The sequence below is a fragment of the Anopheles coustani genome, chromosome 2 (assembly GCF_943734705.1).
Source record: "Anopheles coustani chromosome 2, idAnoCousDA_361_x.2, whole genome shotgun sequence".
Classification (NCBI taxonomy): Eukaryota; Metazoa; Arthropoda; class Insecta; order Diptera; family Culicidae; genus Anopheles; species Anopheles coustani.
Window position 1 is genome coordinate 87,566,236 of NC_071289.1, and position 19,406 is coordinate 87,585,641.

The 19,406-nt window shown below is 49.0% G+C and overlaps 2 protein-coding genes across 2 annotated transcripts; both read right to left on the bottom strand.

Moving 5' to 3' along the window:
* Window positions 1-481: 481 nt before the first annotated feature.
* LOC131266455 (phospholipid-transporting ATPase ABCA3-like) lies at window positions 482-6,281 on the bottom strand. The gene is made up of 10 exons (XM_058268987.1): window positions 6,062-6,281; window positions 5,801-6,000; window positions 5,471-5,731; window positions 5,099-5,353; window positions 4,893-5,025; window positions 3,441-4,818; window positions 3,268-3,353; window positions 2,838-3,202; window positions 909-2,773; window positions 482-838 (listed from the first exon to the last, which is right to left on the bottom strand). The coding sequence occupies exons 1-10, from the start codon at window positions 6,279-6,281 to the stop codon at window positions 658-660; spliced, it is 4,944 nt and encodes a 1,647-aa protein (XP_058124970.1). The 3' UTR covers window positions 482-657.
* A 2,553-nt stretch (window positions 6,282-8,834) lies between these two features.
* Window positions 8,835-14,246, bottom strand: LOC131266454 (phospholipid-transporting ATPase ABCA3-like). The gene is made up of 6 exons (XM_058268985.1): window positions 13,293-14,246; window positions 11,697-13,210; window positions 11,564-11,637; window positions 11,138-11,490; window positions 9,182-11,070; window positions 8,835-9,112 (listed from the first exon to the last, which is right to left on the bottom strand). The coding sequence occupies exons 1-6, from the start codon at window positions 14,244-14,246 to the stop codon at window positions 8,932-8,934; spliced, it is 4,965 nt and encodes a 1,654-aa protein (XP_058124968.1). The 3' UTR covers window positions 8,835-8,931.
* Window positions 14,247-19,406: the final 5,160 nt, after the last annotated feature.

Consider the following 19,406-nt stretch of genomic DNA (forward strand, 5'->3'; position numbering starts at 1 on the left):
TTTCGTTAGCTTGTTAGCAGCTTCCCCGGGGCCGGGCGCCGGAAATGAGATTGTTGCTGTCGGTAGGTCCTCCTTGCCCGTCCCGTTTTCGCGGAAGATCTGTTCGGCAACGACATGATTGATGAAAGCTACTCGCCGAAATGCGTGCGAAATACCCGACCTGTCATCCCTTGCCGTTGCCGAAGGATTAGATTAGCCAGGATAATCGAATGTGGACCGGAAGGTGGTGCAGGAATTATCCTTTCTCTGTATTCGGCGTACATGTTCGCGACGGGTGTCTTCCCGGCGATGTTCGACACCGGCGAGCGGCATTGAATGAATTAAATCTCACACGTGGGATGCTTTCTTGCGTCATTCGTGGTTTCACACCCATGGTCGCTCTTTTCTGTTCCGGTTCTTTTCGCAAGCATTACCAAATTAGCTCCCCAATACTGAGGTATGGCGTGTAAAAGAATACTGTTTATTTTTATCTTTCTGCCCTATATCGTTTCTCATTCACTGATGCGCGTTACAATTAACAAACTTATTTACATTCACTTGCGTGTTTTGAAACTTTTGTTTACAATTTCTACCCAAATCCGTTTGAAATAAACATCACAATATGAACACCAAATGGAGTTATGATAATAACACCCAAACTCTTTGAAGCTGTAAACTCTAGTCAGCATTTCGTTGATATTTGGTGAAAAATAGGAACACCTGCTCGAGTGTCGTCTGGCCAAGCGCATAGTCTTCGATACCCAGCTGAACCTTGGCCGATTCCATCAATCCAAACATGGCGGACCACTTCTGATCGGTACGGGCGATGTGGAATGTTAGCGAGTCTTGGTATTCCTCTCTGTGGAAAGGGTAATATACAGTCAAACCACGTATTAACTTGGTGAACGAGCGCAGGTGTGTGTACTTACCTCAAAACGGAACCTTCAAATCTGCTTGTAACAAATGATTTCACCTGCTCCGCCGCATCCGGCTGGTGACGTTTCGTTTTCACCGTCAGAAGGAAACCTTCGGAAAATTTGTTCTTCAAGTGCTGTGTCGAGCCGAGACATTTGAACTCTCCATTCACCATGATGGCGAGCCGTGTGCAAAGAGCCTCGCACTCTTCCATGCTGTGCGACGTTAGTACGATCGATTTGCCCGAGTTCCTAACCTTACAAATCACGTTCCAAAACTGCCGCTTCGCTCCCGGGTCCATCCCAGTGGTCGGTTCGTCCAGGTACACCACCGAGGGATTGCCCATCAGGGCCAGGGCGGTGCTTAACTTCCTCTTATTGCCTCCACTGTAAGCCTTCGTTCGCTTGTCGAGATGCTTGCCAAAGTTCAACTCCTCCGCCAGGGTTAGTGAAACTCCGTTGATTTCCGAGCGTCGAACTCCCCGCATCAGGGCGTAGATGTAGAGCGTCTCCCGACCGGTCAGCTCCTCCAGCAGTGCGTCGAACTGTGGACAGTAACCGATGTGTTGATGCACACGGTTCATGTCCGTCCGCAGGTTGATTCCATTCACCCAAGCATCCCCGGACGTGATGTTCTCGTCACCGGTCATCATCTTAAAGGTGGACGTTTTGCCGGCCCCGTTGATACCGAGCAGTCCGAAGCACTCGGAGTGTCGCACGCCCACCGACAGTTTGTTGACCGCCACAAACTTTCCGTAGCTTTTGGAAAGATCTTTGAGCACCAGGTTGTAGGAGGAAAGCTCTACGTCGCTGCAAGATGCAACCCTACGTTTCTCGTCCATCACATCCGAGTCCTGCTCGTCCACCTGCCGGTCGTCGCTGACCACCACGCTTACGGTCTTGCGGGAGAAAAACTTCTTGAACAACCGGTAGTCTATGATCAGTATGGCGCTGAAAGCGACCACACCGATGCCGAAGAAGAACAGCAAACTACGATTAATGCCCGTCAACTGATCGAAGGTGAATGCGGAAGTGCCGCAACATTCGGGTACCAGCAGACACTTGAGCTCCTGCGTGCAAAGGGTGATCTGCTCGCAGGCCCGGTCACACAAGGCTTCCCTTCCGCCGACCATGTTCAGTGCGTTCATGCTTTGCGTCAGCACGAAGCTCGGGAAAAACATGAAGAACCATTCGAGTATGTTCGCTACGTTCTCCAGATCGATCCCGTCGAAGCGTAGCAACGACACCGCGGTGAAGAAGATCGTCCCGGACAGCACGTTAAGCAGCATCATCTTCACAAACCCGGTTGCCGGCACGTGGAACATGTAAGCGAACAGGTACGTCACCGGCAGGCTGGCAAACGAGTAAAACAGAAGGACCAAAAACGCTCGTCCGAGCTGGTCAAACGAGGACCAACCGTCCTGCTGGATGATCGCAAGTGTTACGATGTAGAACAGTGACGACACTACAAACACGAGGTAGTCCCAGAGGAAGGAAATGGACCAGAAGAGCGCCACGTTCACACCGCTCACGAACTGTAGCAGCTTGGCGCGCGTTGTGCGCTCCTTGATGTAGAACAGAATGAACAGGGCCGACACGAACGCCATTGCGAAGCCGGTGTTGAACGCGAGCTGGAAGCCGGCATTGGCACCCGTCTCCAGCCGCTGAAGTTGCGTGTCCAACCGATACGGTAGTGGTTTGTTGCTGACCTCCAACTGGCAGGTTGGGCAGACGGACTGAAGCAGCGCTTTATAGATCAAGTGCACGGCGAGCGGGGCGCTATGGTAGGCCTTGTTGTTAAACCAAGCCGTACACTCCGAGCTTCCGATTGTTGCTCCGACCCAGTAGCGTGAGTTAAACGTTGCTATATCCTGGGATGTCTGTAACAAAAAGTATGATGAGAATCTTTGAAACAACTTTAAAACCCCTGAAAAGCCCTCATACCGTATTGAGAATGCTCGTGATCATGTCCTCCTCGATTACGTCCAACCGATGCACGGGTGGTTCATTGCGGAACCGTTCTTTAAACATCTCCCCGACTTGCTGCGCACCAGGGTCACTAACTTCCAGCACCGTAATTGAAGCGGTATACCGATCGAAGTTCATTGGCAGTTCGGGCAGTTCTCTGCCAGCTGACGAGTTAAGATAGATCAGGTACGACATAAGCACGAATAGCACGGGGATTGCAAACTGTAGTGTGAGTGTAATCCAGCTCCGAACGGTCGTAAGACACTTTTTGTAAAACTGTGCGTAGATTTGCTGAAACAATCGCTTCGAACCATCGAGCAGTGGGAGCCCTTCCAGTGAGTCTGTAAAGAGCATAAGTAGAGTGTTATTACATTTTCGTTCCACAACGGCATCTTGTGTTCCTTACAGTTGTCTTCATTCGAATCGATATCGATGTATCCATTTTCTTCCTTGGCTTGCGACTGTTCGGTGGTATGCGAATCACTTCCAGCACTATCGAAATGGAAAGAACGAATGTAATCGATTAGCTCAAAAGGGACACCCGAATGGTTTGCCCAAAACGTCCAACGACAAACCTACCGCAAAAACACTTCCTCCATTGTGGTCAGCGAGATACCATAGCTGGATATTCCACAGGCCCCCATCTGGTCCTCCAGCTCCTCCAGCATCGGCTGGAACACCTTCAGGTAGTCCTCGCGCAACACAAACGACAACTCCGTACCGATGTCCGTTTCGATGCGCACGTCCGGAATGTAGCGTCGCAGTATACCCAGCACCCGCTGCCGCTCACAGTGCGGCTCCTTGACGCAGATCAACCGATAGCCGGCGCCAAGGTTTTTCTTCAGGAAAAACGGTGACCCGATGGCGCGCAGGTTTCCCTCGGCCATGATGGCGATCCGGTCCCCGAGCACGTCCGCCTCGTCCATGAAGTGCGTCGAGAGAATCACCGTCCGGTCGGCCTTCTCCTTCTGTATCAGATCCCACAGGGCGCGCCGGGCGGACGGATCCATGCCGGACGTGGGCTCATCGAGCAGGACCACCCGGGACCCGCCGCAGAGTGCAATCCCGACGCCCAGCTTGCGCTTCATACCACCGGACAGGGTGTGCGATTGGGCGTGCCGCTTATCGGACAGCTCGAGCAGGTTGACGTACTTATCGATTTCGGCTTCGGTCTTCTCCCGGGGGATTCCCTTTAGCTGGGCGAAGAACTTCAAATGCTCCGCCACGGTCAGCTCGTTGAAAAGCACGTTGTGCTGCGGACAGAGTCCCAGCGAGAACCGCACGCCCTCGATGTCCTTCCGGATGTCATACCCGTTGACCAAGGCCGTACCAGACGTTGGCGAGAACATTCCGGTCAGCATGGACATGGTGGTCGTTTTACCGGCCCCATTGTGCCCGAGCAGGACCGTTATCTGACCATCGTACATGTTCAAGTTCAGTCCTTCGACCGCCACCTTTTTGCCGTACACCTTGCGCAAATTCACAATCCGCACGCCGACGCGGTCAATGTCGGGCTCCTGCTCGAAGTAAGGCGATGGGTCGCTCTTGTACGCCTCCCCGACGGAACCGTCCTCGATGCGGTTACGCTTCCAGAAGGCGCGCGTAAAGAGGAAGTTCCACGGCTTTGCCACCCCGAACTCCCCAGGCATTACCTGCTCGAAGTACAGTGCGATGGCCAGGTAGAGGAGCGCATCGACCAGGAACAGGATAATCACCAGTCCGACACTGAAATCGTCGCCCATCGTGGGCGAAGAGAACAGGTTGCTCCACTGCAAACCCTCCTGGTTGCCCTCCAGCCGGATGATGTTCATGATGCCGAACGACATGGCCGTGTTCGAGAGCAGACTGGAGACAATCTTCGTGCCGAGAGCCATCTCGTCGTAGTTCTGCACCGCCACGTTGAACGGAATGGCAAAAAGGAACCACATCAGTCCGGCAATTCCGGCGGCAGTGTTGGCTATAGATTAGAAGTGGTCGATTAGAATGGCAAATTGGGTTACAAATTACTCTGGTAATTTCGCAAATACACACCTTTGTTGAAAAACACACTCATCATGAAGCAGAAACAAATCGTTACCAAAATGTACGTCAGGAAGAAGAACCACAGCACCGACCAGTCGGCGTACTCAATCACAGACAGCTCGGTGTTGGAGGTTAAGTTTGCCTACAAAAACGAATCAAATGAACTGGCTATTCTTTTTTCCCAAACGGTTTCCTTATTGGCTCTACGATCTTACACTTATAAGGAACACCAGCAGGGAAATGGTAATCAGCAAGAGTATCAAACACCGCACGAACCACGCCGTCCAGTGGAGCCAGTTCGGGAGACCCATGATCTTCATCGCTTCCTTCAGTTGCTTCTCCTTCTCGATCGTGATGAACTTGACCGTGTTGATGCAGGTGTAGAAAAATGAGATCAGAATGATCATCGGCAGGAGACGCTCCATCGCCACCAGGACCATATCTTCATAGTACGGTGGATACGGGAAGCGCTGCAAAAAGGAAATCGATGAATCACACCAGTGTTCACACCGATAAGCCATCTTTACAACCCTTGGTGGTGATCGTAAAGCACCAATAACCCATCTTTACAACCCTTGGTGACTCACACTGAGCGCAACGTCGGGTGGCGTATAGCCGGCCTGCTGTCGCCGAATGAAGGTGCGTGATATGGCGGCCTGCAGGGCGAGAAATCCTTCGCGCAGATAGTTTGGACTGCCACCGTCGGACTGGTTCGCGTTCCGTAGACCCTGCACGAACGGAACGATCATGAAGTTTGTGCGCCAGTTGCCGAAGGTCCACCCGGTAAAACGGAGCTCACTGGGAAGGCGCACCGCAAACTGGAGACTTTGGGGCAGTTCGGTACTGTTCTGCATGGTATCGAGGGAAGAAAGTTTTCCATGAAGCATTTCTCAAACACCAGCTGGTATAAAACTCACCGCATAGCTGTCGGGAAACTCTATTCCACCGATGAAGTTGCGTTGCATCAGCAAACTTTCCATTTCCCGAGCGTTTACAACCGGCTCGATCGTTATCTGGCGGATGCCTCGGATCTCCTGCTCGATAGCTTCCTTGAGGAACGCTTGCAGAACATCATTCTGGGGCGAGTAGGCAATGGTGGATGTCACCGGAGGGAACACTGCAACGAGGCTTGGAGTTAGAGTCACTTTATTTGATCACGAGCTGATGTTGAACCTCACATGTGTCAAGACTGGTTAGTGAACCGATGGACAGCCTCTCGAAAATGGTCGGTTCTAGCACTTGTTCCGGGTCGACCAACCCGCGTACGATAATCAGCATCGCGCAGCACAGCACCGGTATCAGGATTTCGAACAGCGTCTGTATGTAGTGCCGCTTCTGGATGATCCAGTTCTTCCACAGGAGCAGCACAAACTTATTCCACCGTGAAGTGGACGCCATGGTTTGAGTCGGTTGATGTGTTGATTCTTTAAATCGAATTTATAGATGGTTTAATTTAATGTTTCCACATCAAGCCAACGTTTAAAACTGCACACGGCCACTCCACAGACTGGACTAAAGAAGCAACTTTACCCCCTGAATGGAAACAAACGAAAGGAATCGCAAAAATGATATTTATCTTTTTCCATCTAATCACCTGCGACGCACACGAAACTGGCCACGTTTCAAGAGATAATTGCCATTTGACCAAATGTTATCGTCAATAACGCACAACCGATTCCGCATTGTTTGGCGATATCAAGTCGATAAGATGGGTTTCATGATTCATCACACATATCATGAAAAGTATTGTGCGGGCGTTAACGCGAGAAAAAGGTTCTTCACACGTCTGTGGTATTTTTCTATATTCAAATCCGAAACACAATAGTCACACACTATAGCCACAAAGAGTTTACACTGTCAATAATAAAGACACAAATTCCAAACAAATTAAATGGACAACTGGAATGGTTTGTAGATTCATCCCACGGTTCGACAGTTTTACGCGCCCGGATACGTCAATGTCGCATGAAATGGCTTCGAATTTTTCGCACCATGAAACCCTTGCCATTGTATGACACTTAAACGACTGATAAAACTCAAAAACAAACACCGTCCTTCGGATTGATGGTAAAGTTAAATCAAAACGATTAATTGGCACGCCAACTGCTCAACTTTTTCATGCCACAAAGCTGATTTAATCTTCACAATTAATTAAAACCGTGGGTACTCAGCATCAACCAAGTATAATCCATGATGATAAGCATATTCTATACAATCATATGCTGAGATTCCACTTGCTGTCCGTTATGTCACAGTATGACCTAGCACAAGGCGAAACAGATTAATTTAGTCACTAACGAAACTTCTTATCGCGTATGAACGCATCTGTTAAACACACAAATGTTGTACACAAATGGTGGCGAATCTTCTCGAAACTTCTTTTTATTACACAACATTTGGCCACAGTTGGGAACTACGCGAAGGGAATAGCTTACAATCTTCAGTACTTTTTGCCATCACCGAAAACGCAAGCACTCCATACGTGAATCACTCGCTGTACGATTCATTTAAGGGACTATTAGGTTTACCTACAAGTTGGACTAAACCTCAACCTGTTCGACGGCGAACGGCTCCAGTTGAATCAGTGCACATGTATACTACACGTTATGACGACGCGCGTGACCACTTCCGCCGCATGCTCGACCTGAACTGATTGCGATTTCAACTTACAATTCGTCACGCTACTGTACGGTCATCCGAGCGTGTGTTTATCAACAAAACACAGACGACAATAGCGCTAACCGGTGCTACTAACACTTGCTACTAATGTCGCCCAGCGCAAGTGGCACTAGACGTACTCGCGGGCATTACTAAGCACTTTTGAAGTGCTCTCCCACGCGAGACGACGCCGGTCAACATCGATGTGTTTGTTTGTGCTGATTGAAAAAACCCCGCGCACTTCGTGACGTCATCCAGCAATACTGGCTGATGGAGTTGAGTGTGTACTTGGATTGTGGGTCCAACGACTACACCACGCCAGCGACCATTAGCACCGGAGGTCACCGTGGAAAAATTGATTTTTCTCGGCCCGAAAAATCGATTCGAACCACCCCCGGGGAAAGCATATCCGTAGGGGTGACCCTTTTGTGGCGTTATCTTTTCAACAGGTGCGATAATTAATATGCTGCTTTTCCTTTTTTTTTACCTCCCCATATTGGTGTGGACAATTTACTACATCGAATTTCAAAGTGGGGGCCACCTGGCTGTGAAATATTCAAGCGAACATAACATTACCCGTTCTGTAGCCCGTATGTTCCACGGGGAGGATGCTCGAGCCAACGCACGTTTATCATTGTCGTAAATTTCTTATCACGAGCCATTTTCAACGTGTTCCTCTGATTGGAACGCACTCGGAAAAGCTCTTAAGTTTATTAATGCCACCCTTATACTAATAGCTGGTTCACACCGTAATAAACTAACACTTCATATAAATTAATGAAACGTACCTTTGTTGAACTATTTTTCGAGCCTAACTTATGAAAAATTATACTTTTTTTCATTTCAGGTAAGCTTCACGCAACATATAATTTGGAGGAACGATTTGTAAGTAGAAAAAACAAATGATGTAGACAAATTTGAGTGATGCACTTTTTGGAATATCAATTGGACGGCCTACTGCATATTTTAAATGGCCTGCTTCATAGTTTAATGTAAACTATACAAATTTGTGTTAGGCCGCGTCCACACGGCATCGTAGCGTAGCGATTTTGACACTCCGTCGTAGTGTCAACTATTTTTTATGGCCGTGGCTAAGGCCTCTCGACCAACATTTACACTACGACGGAGTGTCAAAATCCCTACGCTACTATGCCGTGTGGACGCGGGGTTAGGCTGTAAGCAAGTTGTACTTGTAAGTCGTACTTTGGTGTGCTCTTGTCATCTTGATAAACAACAAATTAGAAATTGAATGTTTGATACATTGGAAAATATTTTTAGAAAATCATTGCCGAAATAATATTTTATTATTCTATGTTTAAAATACATCTATCCTAGATCTTCGTTTACATCTCCGACACATTAAAAAGGTTACTAAGCCTTATCCTACACGTCACTCGGTGACGCGTTGATATTTCGTAAAGAACAGGAACACCTGCTCAAGCGACGTTTGCCCGAGGGCATAGTCCTCAATTTCCAACGATCGTTTCGAGCCTTCCATCAGACCGAACATTTGTGACCATTTCAGATCCGTCACCGGTATGTGGAAGCTCAGTGAATCTTCGTACTCCTCTCTGTGGAAGAAAAAGAAAAAAGGTTAAAGCTACCATGTCGTTTGGGAACAATTCGCCAGCAATACTCACTTTAGTACGGCCCCGGCGAATCGGTTCATCACAAAGTCTTTCACACCCTCTACTCGCTTTTGCTGGGTTGCCTGGTCGCCCCGGGCTACTTTGACCGTGAGCAAAAAGCCTTTGGAAAATTTGTTCTTCAAGTGCTGTGTCGAGCCGAGACACTTGAACTCTCCGTTCACCATGATGGCTAGCCGGGTGCAGAGGGCCTCACACTCTTCCATGCTGTGCGACGTCAGCACGATAGATTTTCCCGCGTTGCGAACCTTACAGATGACGTCCCAGAATTGACGCTTCGCGCCTGGGTCCATACCGGTGGTCGGTTCGTCCAGGTACACCACGGAAGGGTTGCCCATTAACGCCAGGGCAGTGCTGAGTTTTCGTTTGTTACCACCACTGTACGCCTTGGTGGGTTTGTCCAGATGCTTGGCAAAGTTCAACTCCTCGGCCAGCGTGTAGGAAACGTTTTTGATCTCCTTTTCCCTAACACCGCGCAGAAGGGCGAATATGCGTAACGTTTCCCGGCCAGTCAGATCCTCAAGCAGAGCATCAAACTGTGGACAGTAGCCAATGAGCCGATGCGCCTGATTCATGTTCGTGCGCAAGCTGATACCCTTGATCCAAGCATCGCCGGATGAAATCTCCTCATCACCGGTCATCATCTTGAAGGTGGTCGTCTTGCCGGCCCCGTTGATACCGAGCAGTCCGAAGCACTCCGAGTGATCGATCCCGATCGATAGACTGTTGACGGCCTGGAAGTTACCGTAGAACTTAGACACGTCACGCAGCAACAGATTGTGCCCGTCGAGGTCCGCCCGACCGAGATTCTGCACTCTACGCTTTTCCTCCAGCACGTCCGAGTCCTGCTCGGCGTCATCCCCACTGAGAGCGTCCATCGGGGTAGGTTTCTTCCGACGCAACCGCTGAAGCACTCGACGCAACATTCCATACTCCTGTGCGAAGAGCAATCCAAAGCCGATGGCACATAACAACAAGCAAAACAGCAGGTTCCGAATGATTCCAAACTTGCCGAAAGAGAACCACTCCAGATCGCAACAACGCTCCGAAACGGCACACATATTTCCTGCCACGCACAACGGACCCAGCTGCTCGCAGGAGCGCGCACAGGAGCTGGCCGTGCTGGTGGCCTGATTGAGATTGTTCAACCCGTGACTGAGGATGAAATTGGGGAAGAACATAAACAGCCACTCGAGACCTTCCGCGACGTCGCTTAGGTCGATTCCGGGAAACTTCAGCACGTTGACCACGGTGAAGAAGATGGCACCGGAGAGCACGTTTACGAACATCATGCGCACAAACCCGGTGGCCGACACGGTGAAGAGGAACGAGAACAGGTACGTCACGGGCAGTGCGGCTAGGCCAAAGAACAGCAACAGCAGGAAAGCGCGACCAAGTTCGGCGAACGAGGACCATCCTTCCTCCTGGAAGATGGCTACCGTCGCGATGTACACCAGGCTGTTCAACACGAACAAGGTATAGTCCCAGACGAAGGCCAGTCCCCAGAACAGAGGCACGTTGGTGCCACTGACAAACTGCAGTAGCTTGGCGCGGGATGTGCGTTCCTTGATGTAGAACATAATGTAAATAGCGGCCACGAAGGCCATCGCGAAGCCGGTGTTGAACGCGAGCTGGAAGCCAGCGTTCAAGCCCGTGTTGAGCTTCTCCAGCTGCGTCTCCAACCGATACGGTAGCGGTTTATTTATCACATTCAGCCGACACTCGGAACACTCGGCCTGTAGAATGGCGTTGTAGATTAAATTCAACGCCAACGGAGCGGTATGGAAAGCCTTGTTGTTGAACCATCCGACGTATGTGGGTCCACTGGTGATGGACGCCCCGACGAAGTACTGTGTGTTCACAGAGGCAATATCTTCCTTAGCCTGTGGAACAGTAAAAAAGTAAGCATCATTCCAATCCACCGAAAAGATCGTCCTCCATTCACCCTACCTTTCGCACGATGTACTCGGATATGTCTTCGTCAATGGGCACCAAACCACCGTGCGTTTCAAACATACTCTTAAACGCATCGATTCTTGCAACGTTCCCACCCGTCGTCTCCAGTACTGTTATCGCTTTCTCGTAGGAGTCCATCGTTATTTTCAGCTCTGGCAAATCCAATCCAGCGGAAATGCTGCGCGTGATAATGAAGGTGATGCAGACGAACACTATCGGAATGATGAACATTAGGATCAGCTGCTTCCAGGCGCGGATGGTCGAGAGGTACTTCTTCAGCACCTGTGCCTTCACTTGGTTGACCAGAAGCTCCTTGCCGGTGAGCAGTTGAATTCCATCCAAGGCATCTAGAAGTTGAGGTGGAATGAGAACGATAACTAAATTTGTCTAGTTCACAACTAAAAGGCGCTAGTTGCTTACAATCTTGAGTGGAGGTCTCAATAACGGTGCCATTGGTCTGAGTTCCCGTTTCATCAAAGCTATCGCTGCCGGCCCTGAAAAAAAATGGTGATTAGAGCAATACTTTCACTTAACAAATTGAGCTCGCTCTTACTTGAGAAAGACTTCTTCCATCGTGGTCAACGATATTCCGTAGCTAGTGATTCCACAGCTTGCCATCTGCTGCTCGATATCCTCCAGCAGCCGCTGGAACACATCTATATATTCCTCCTTCAGCACCACCGACAACTCCGACCCAATATCGGTATCGATCGTCACATCGGGGATGTACTTTCGCAGGATGCCCAACAACCGTTGGCGATCGCAGCTGGCGTCCTTCACGCAAATCAACCGATACCCAACGCCGAACGTTTTCTTCAGGAAGAACGGTGATCCTAAGGCTTTTAGTTTGCCCTCGGCCATGATCGCAATCCGATCACCGAGCACGTCCGCCTCATCCATGAAGTGCGTCGACAGAAGCATGGTGCGGTTTTGCTTTTCGCGCTGCAACAGGTTCCACAGGGCACGCCGAGCCGATGGATCCATGCCGGAGGTGGGTTCGTCCAGCAACACCACCTTCGAACCACCGCACAGGGCCATCCCGACAGCCAGTTTGCGCTTCATGCCACCGGATAGCGTTTGCGATTGGGCGGTCCGTTTGTCCGTCAGCTCAAGAAGCTTCACATAGCGGTCAATCTCCGCCGGGACTCCATCGCTCGGGACACCCTTGAGGCGGGAGAAAAACTTCAAGTGCTCCTCCACCGTCATTTCGTCGAAGAGCACGTTGTGCTGCGGACAGAGTCCCAGCGAACCGCGTACCCCCTCGATGTCTGTGCGAATGTCGTGCCCATTGATGAGTGCGGTACCGGATGTCGGCGAGAAGACACCGGTCAGCATGGACATGGTGGTGGTTTTGCCGGCACCGTTGTGACCAAGCAGTACCGATATCTGATTCTCATACATCCGCAAGTTCAAGCCATCAACGGCCGCCTTATTTCCCTTGTACACCTTGCGCAGCTGCTTGATCTCTACCCCCGCGTACCCGACCGGATCCTGCTCGATGAAAAGTGAACCACTGGCGGCACTTTGGTCCTCCCTGCTGAACAGTGTGTCACGCGACGGCGTCTGCTTCCGGACCCAGAATTCTTTGGTGAACGGGAAATACCATGGCCGGGCGATACCGAACTCTCCGGGCATCACCTGCTCTACGTACAGCGCGATCAGCAGGTAGATCACCGCGTCCACCAGCAGCATAATGATCACCAAACCCACGTTAAAGCCATCGTCAATCGTGGCCGGCTCGAAGAGATTATACCAACGCAGCCCGGCCGCGGTCGCCTCCAGCCGAACAGTGAGTAGCATCGCCAGCGACATACCGGAGTTGGACATCAGACACATGGCCAGCTTGGCTCCCGTGCCCATCTCGTCGTAGTTCTGCTGGCTCACGTTGAACGGAAGCTGCGTGACGAACCACAGCAAACCGGATATAGCGGCAGCCGTGTTGGCCTTACTAAAGAACACGCTCACCATGAAAGCAAAGCAGATCGTAGTAATACTGAATACGAAAAAGAACACCCAGATCAGCGTCCAGCTGGAGTTTTCAAAGATGGCCGCCGAGCTGAAGGGAACCTGTTCCAAAGGAGGAGAACCAAAGCAGAGTGTGCACATTAAATCCTTTATGAAAAATACTAGAGAAGCACGGAGTACTTACACAGAGCAGTATTGTAATCAACGAGACGGACACGATGAGCAAGATAAGACACTTCACGAACCACGCGGACCAGTGCAGCCAGTTTGATAGGCCCATAATCTTCATGGCCTCTTTCAGCTGTCGTTCCTTCTCGATCGTGATGTACTTAACCGTGTTGATGAAGGTGTAGAAGAAAGATATTACGATGATAAGTGCGAGCAGCTGCTGAAGCGCCTCCAGGATTGCATCGTCGTAATACGGTGGATATGGATACCGCTGTACGTGCACCGTCGGTATGTTCGCCCCCGTCAGCCGGCGGCTTACCACCGCACGCGAGATTGCACCCTGGATGGCAAGGAAGCCTTCTCTGTAGTAACTCGGGGATCCACCATCTTCGTCGTCAGGGTTACGCAAGCGCGGCGAGAACGGAACAACTAGCATATTCGTCATCCAGTTGGAAAACTGAAACTCGTCAACGCGCAATTCAGCCGGAAAGCGTACGGCGAAGGTAATGTTGCTCGGCACCCCGCTCGTCACCGGCCAGGAGGCAAGCGTGTCATCGAACTCCACGCCAGCCAGAAACGTTGATTCTACCAGGAAATTTTCCATTTCCCGGGCACTGTCGAATGAGACGTAACTCATACGCGACTCCGGATCGTTCGCGTTGAGCGATCGGATCGCTTCCTGTACGATCTGTTCCAGCAGATCATTCCGCGGTGAGTAGGCTAGCTTAAAGTCGAACTTCTGAGCTTTAGCCAAATCCCCAAGGTGCGTAACGCGGTCGGTTTCCAGTGGCTGGAAAACGGTATTACGGTCGACGTACTCCGGGTCGACCAGGCCTCGTACGAGCAGCAGTATCGAGCAGCACAGAACCGGTATGAGCACCTCGATCAGCGTCTGGACGTAGTGGCGCTTCTGGAGGATCCAGTTCTTCCACAGGAGCAGCACAAACTTATCCCAATTGCTGGTCGCCATTTTGGGCACCAGGTGTGCGAGCACCAGGAGTGAGGGGGGAGCCTACGTAGCGAAAACAGATACGGAATGCCATTAAGGTTTTGATTTGTTGATGCACACTCTTATCGCGCGAACGTGACGATGACGAACGATGCGTCTTGTGACCGATCGATAATGATCACTGTCTGAAACACTCAAAATACCGATGCTAACTTCGCTTAGTCACAAAATTCACGTGGAGTGTTTGTTCAGGTGAAGACCACCAGAACGTTCTGATAATATTTTGCCCGCTTGGGGCCGATCGGTAATGATCACGGGCTAAAACACTTGAAATTCCGATAGTAACAGAAACGATACCACTTCACTTAGTCACAAAATTCACGTGAAGTGTTTGTTCAGATAAAGACTATGAGAACGTTCTGGTAATACTTCAGTGTACACTGGAGTTAAGGGGGGAAACCCCAGTCTGGCCAATACAAACTAGTACTATCTTGGGTAACCAAGGGAGGGTTTATATACCCATCAAATCCCTTGAAGCGGCTCTTTTGAAACATAGGACACACATTTGAAGGCAACATTCCAACCCTTATCGTAGGGATCCATCATTTCGGTTAGGTAACTTAAACCGAATTTCTAGGTCTTGTGAATTCGTTCACATAACATTGGTCTCGGTTGCGCTACTACCTATGAGAATGAACTACCTACAATGTATGTGTATGGGGATTGTCGCGCTTTCACTCTATTCACCACGTCGTAGGTTCCATCGGAACTCTGTTCATACCATGATCAGAGTTCAGATCAGAGCAATTTTATTCGCACAGAATATTTAAACTCCTAGCTGATCGTCATATCTTCAACTGTTTAACACTCTCCGGTTACTAACCTGTAGGCAACTTGTCACAAATTATTCGCCGCCACGCAGCCGCTAACACCAAATGTCGTCGTCCCGTGCTGAGGAGTAACCGTTCGCCGTGCTCCACCAGCAATAACTAACGGCAGCGGTCGGGCGCACCTTTCTCATATACACACCCCAACGCCACCCGAGGTAACGAAACGTGCTTATCAGTATCAGTTTGCACGATAATCAGCGTGCCGTCTTTTGTCCCGATGGTGTGCTCCAGCATACTGGGCAGGAAATTAGCCCCCTTCCGGTAATCGACAGCTCCACACGCCCATGCTGGAGGGAATTCTCGCGACGGATAAGATAACTGTACGATAGAGCCGGATGGTACCCTCGTGGTGACAAAGTATTGAGTCATATGGCTCCCATTGAGGGTGGTATTAACGCTGGCTAAAAGTTGGGGGGGAAGGGTTTGTCTAGCGTTCCATTGCACAGGTGTAAAACCAAACAAAAACAAAAAGGCGCACGCCACACATCGCCATCGATTGAATCATAAGTGCACCATTCGAGATTTGCGTCGCTTTATCGGGGAGATATCGGCTGCAAGGGGGTCAGTTCTAACTGGTTTGGGGATGGTCCTCGCGCAGATTCGAGAAAAATTCCATACGATAAGACAAATTGGGAGCGATATGAACGAGCATGTGCTTCAATGTTAGTGATTTCTGTCTACCAAAACAAACCAGCGCACAAAAGACGATTGTCATGGTCTTCAGCCGAGTAATTTTGCAAGGTAATGCCGTCTTCATTATTCATTGTCCAAACAGGAAATCCCGTGTATGTCACAGACTCCATGTGACAACGACGTGGGAAAGCTACGCGTATCGCAAAGATAGTCTCTTTGCCAAGTGATTTAAATAAAGCGCATCGTGTCTTTGCTCCTCTTAGAAACCCCGGAATTCGATCAATTTGTAACTCTGGATCAATATAAGCACATTTAAAATGTGTCACCAAGAGTGTGACTCACCGGCCAATAAATGCCGCCCTGCTCAGTAAAATATGTATAAGCTGCGCAGCTTCCGAAACACAAACTCAAACAATAACAGCCGGCCATAAAATGGTAACACATTTAGAACTAATTGCTCATCAAACATGTACGGAGGCTGGGCGTTCAGCTTCCAAGGCAGATGAACTTACGAGCGTATGGCGTAATTTGTGTATCGCGAAATGATGAATATGTTATCCATCCATTGAACCTGTGTTTCGATGAATAGTTTCGAGCCCGCTGAGGAGTGAACACTCTCTCTCGTCCTCCGTTTCGAACCGTTTCGAACCGGTTGTTGCAGCCTGTTGTACAAAATTCAATAACATATGGATAAGTTAGACAAATATTTACTCCAAACCATGGCGCACACACCCCGAATGGCGGGTATTGGGTATAATTATAACCACAGTTGTTGTTTTAGCCTTATCGGTATTGGCACGACAAGCGTGGTGAAATTGATTAGTGAAAGCGAAGCGGTTTTCAAAATGCCCTCCTCTTTCGTTCTAATCCGGTACGATGGATTTTACGTATCATCAGAGGTCAACGAAACATGCTCATCATAGTGTGTGTGTGTTTTTTTTTATTTGGTTTTTAATGGTCCGTTTAATCTAAGCAATAAAAACACCTCCACTTCCAGTGGTTAGGGACCAGTGCAGGATTTATGGCAACTAGGAACAATCGCAACTATCCTCTATTCCTGTTGAACGGCTTTGTTCCGAACCACCGCAACCGTGATGCATCAGTGTGACGCGTGGCACCTACTGCAAATGCATCAATGATGCAGCGCAATTGATTCATCACACGGCGCCACACTCCCCGCGCCCCTCTCTCTCGGCGGGGAAAAGCGGAAGACAAATCCCAACACTGCCCCCAAAAAGCGGAAGCTGCCACCCCGTCCGTAACGAGTGCAGAATGCAATTTTCAATAATAGAATAATCAAACTCTGCACTCCGGCATACCTGGCCTCCTTCGCCCCTGCATTCCGATCCGCGGACGGATCGTTCTCTATCAACATTTGCACGAGCGAACGAACCGGTACCGTTCCGGCGGAAGTGCTTACTGTCAAGCAGAGGTCCGCTGGCGTCGTCCACACACGTGCGCACCTGCGATCGGAAACACGGCCTGTCTGCTTCCGGCGGGCGGAACGCTTCCTGCTTGTACCGGCAGCCGGTGGCCAACGATCGATCGCCGTCCGCCGCCGAATGGTTGCACAAAATGCGATAAGCCACCAGGGAGCGTTCGGCACGAGTGCGCCCATCTGCATGTGTGTGTGCGCACACGCTTTTGTCGATGTGGAGTACATTTCCTCCCGCTTTTCAATGAGGAATGTTTGCACAATTTTCCACTCCTTCTCTTTTTGCTTTATCGTATGTTTGCAAAGTGGAAACCGGGGAAAGCAAGTTCTGCATCGGTTTTGCCACACGAAAAAACCGGGCGACTTTAAACCGACGTTTCCCGTCCGCGCTTGGTGGAAGGGGCGGGAGGTTTAATCGACCGTTCGTGCGGCAACGAAAAACATATCTTTGCTCCTGCGAGGTGTTGAGTGGAACTACTTTGCAGCCAAAATATTGATGCTTCACGCCCTGCTTGTTGCTTTAAAAAAGAACGCAACCTGGATGGAAAACTTTAAAGCTCGGGATGTGCATGAATACCTTTTAATATTCTTCATCGGTGTGTTTGTACGGTTTCCAACGGATGCAACCCCTTTTGTTTGTACGGTGACTCACTTTGGTGTTCGAATTGACCACAAATAATATTTCCACCCAGTGGACTATGAATCATCGCGAATCGACACGTATGCGATACGGTCATGTGGTGATAAGGAATGTTGAAAATTGAAATGATTGCCCCGCGAGGTCTTGTTTGAGCGGAAAAATATTTAAAAAGCACAATATTTAACGGGGATACCATATATTTTCAATCGATATTCGCAAAATTAATCAACAAAAATTCGCATTCTGGCCAGTGTTTAACCGAGTTATGCCACGAAATGGAGTGTGGAATGTTCAATTACTTACATGACATAACAATCAACTAATCAAATATCAGAATATGAAGCGGGCATTCATGAACATTGACAATACTTTTTTAAATATTCGAACATTTACACACACACACACACACACACACACACATATTATTTGCATATGTTTAGTCGGGAGAGGTAACAGATAACGACAGAGTGTGTTTTCAATAGATAATTGCATTATCCGAGCATAATCATATTGATTTTTGATGAACGTCATCACAAAATGGAATTCAAATTTCAAATTTACGTATCCACAAACATATAAAGAAACGCTCCATTTGTTTTTAAATTGTTTTGTTTTGTTTAGTTTGGTTCTCAATCAACCATTTTACGCTAGTTCAAAATAATAAAAAGCAACATATTAATATTAGCAATGTTGACACGTTTTGGCCAGTGCATACCAGTTTTCAAACAATTCCTTTTCTTCTCAATAGCCTTAGCATTCATCAACGTTTGATGGAAGGACGGCAAGCGCCAAAGTTGGCAAATAATTAAATTACTGAAACTGTCTCGTCGCCAGAGGCAAACACGGTGATAACTGATGTGTTTTCGTCGTCCAACGTTCGCGACGAACGTCCGTAGGAGAGAAAGAAGCTCGTAAATAAACAATTATCCATTGCAAAGCTATTAGTAGCACATCCATCATGACAATGAGTATTGATTTTTCCTCTCTGCTGGGTGAATGATAAGAAATTTTCTGCATTTATGAGTCGCAAAAAAGTTTTCCACTTTAAGCTTTAACAGCTCTCCAGTACAATCACACAAGGAGTATTCATTTTTGAGTGGAATCATGGATTAGTTACATTGGTTGGTCCATCCACACGTTCATGATCTTCTTTCTCTCTTGCGCTGTAGTTTTTCTCCCTTCTTGCTTTTCTTTTCGTTCCTTTGTTTGGTTTTTAGTACATAGCTTGTGTTGAAACAATTTATGTAGCACATAAACCACCATCAGATCATTTGTATTCCGTTCATTGATTTTACTGCCCAGACGTCTCCTTCAGTGGTCTATTTTCCCTTCGCTTTACCACCGGAAGTGCGGTAAATATTTATCGACAGCATTATCACGCTTTGCGTTCATTAATTATGGGACGGCGCAACGGGCGGGCATTAATTCGTGCCACCGTTTGCCCCGCGAGCGGGTCAGCTCATTTTCTGCCAGCTCAGCCACGATCGAGAGGTGGTAGTTTGGCTTCGGGAAAATAACGCAAATAAAATGCCGCTCCTTTCAGCTCCGGAAATCCGAGCCATCCGACCATTGTGGGCGACCGC

Bases quoted from the DNA above. Each gene is read 5' to 3' on its own strand.
- LOC131266455 (XM_058268987.1), bottom strand. From the start codon at position 6,281: ATGGCGTCCACTTCACGGTGGAATAAGTTTGTGCTGCTCCTGTGGAAG. The intron at 5,732-5,800 runs GTGAGTTTTATA...GATACCATGCAG, and splicing joins AGTTTCCCGACAGCTATGCG to AACAGTACCGAACTGCCCCA. The intron at 3,203-3,267 runs GTAAGGAACACA...TGCTCTTTACAG, and splicing joins CGATTCGAATGAAGACAACT to ACTCACTGGAAGGGCTCCCA.
- LOC131266454 (XM_058268985.1), bottom strand. From the start codon at position 14,246: ATGGCGACCAGCAATTGGGATAAGTTTGTGCTGCTCCTGTGGAAGAAC. The intron at 11,491-11,563 runs GTAAGCAACTAG...CTCAACTTCTAG, and splicing joins TGAGACCTCCACTCAAGATT to ATGCCTTGGATGGAATTCAA. The intron at 11,071-11,137 runs GTAGGGTGAATG...ACTGTTCCACAG, and splicing joins CCGAGTACATCGTGCGAAAG to GCTAAGGAAGATATTGCCTC.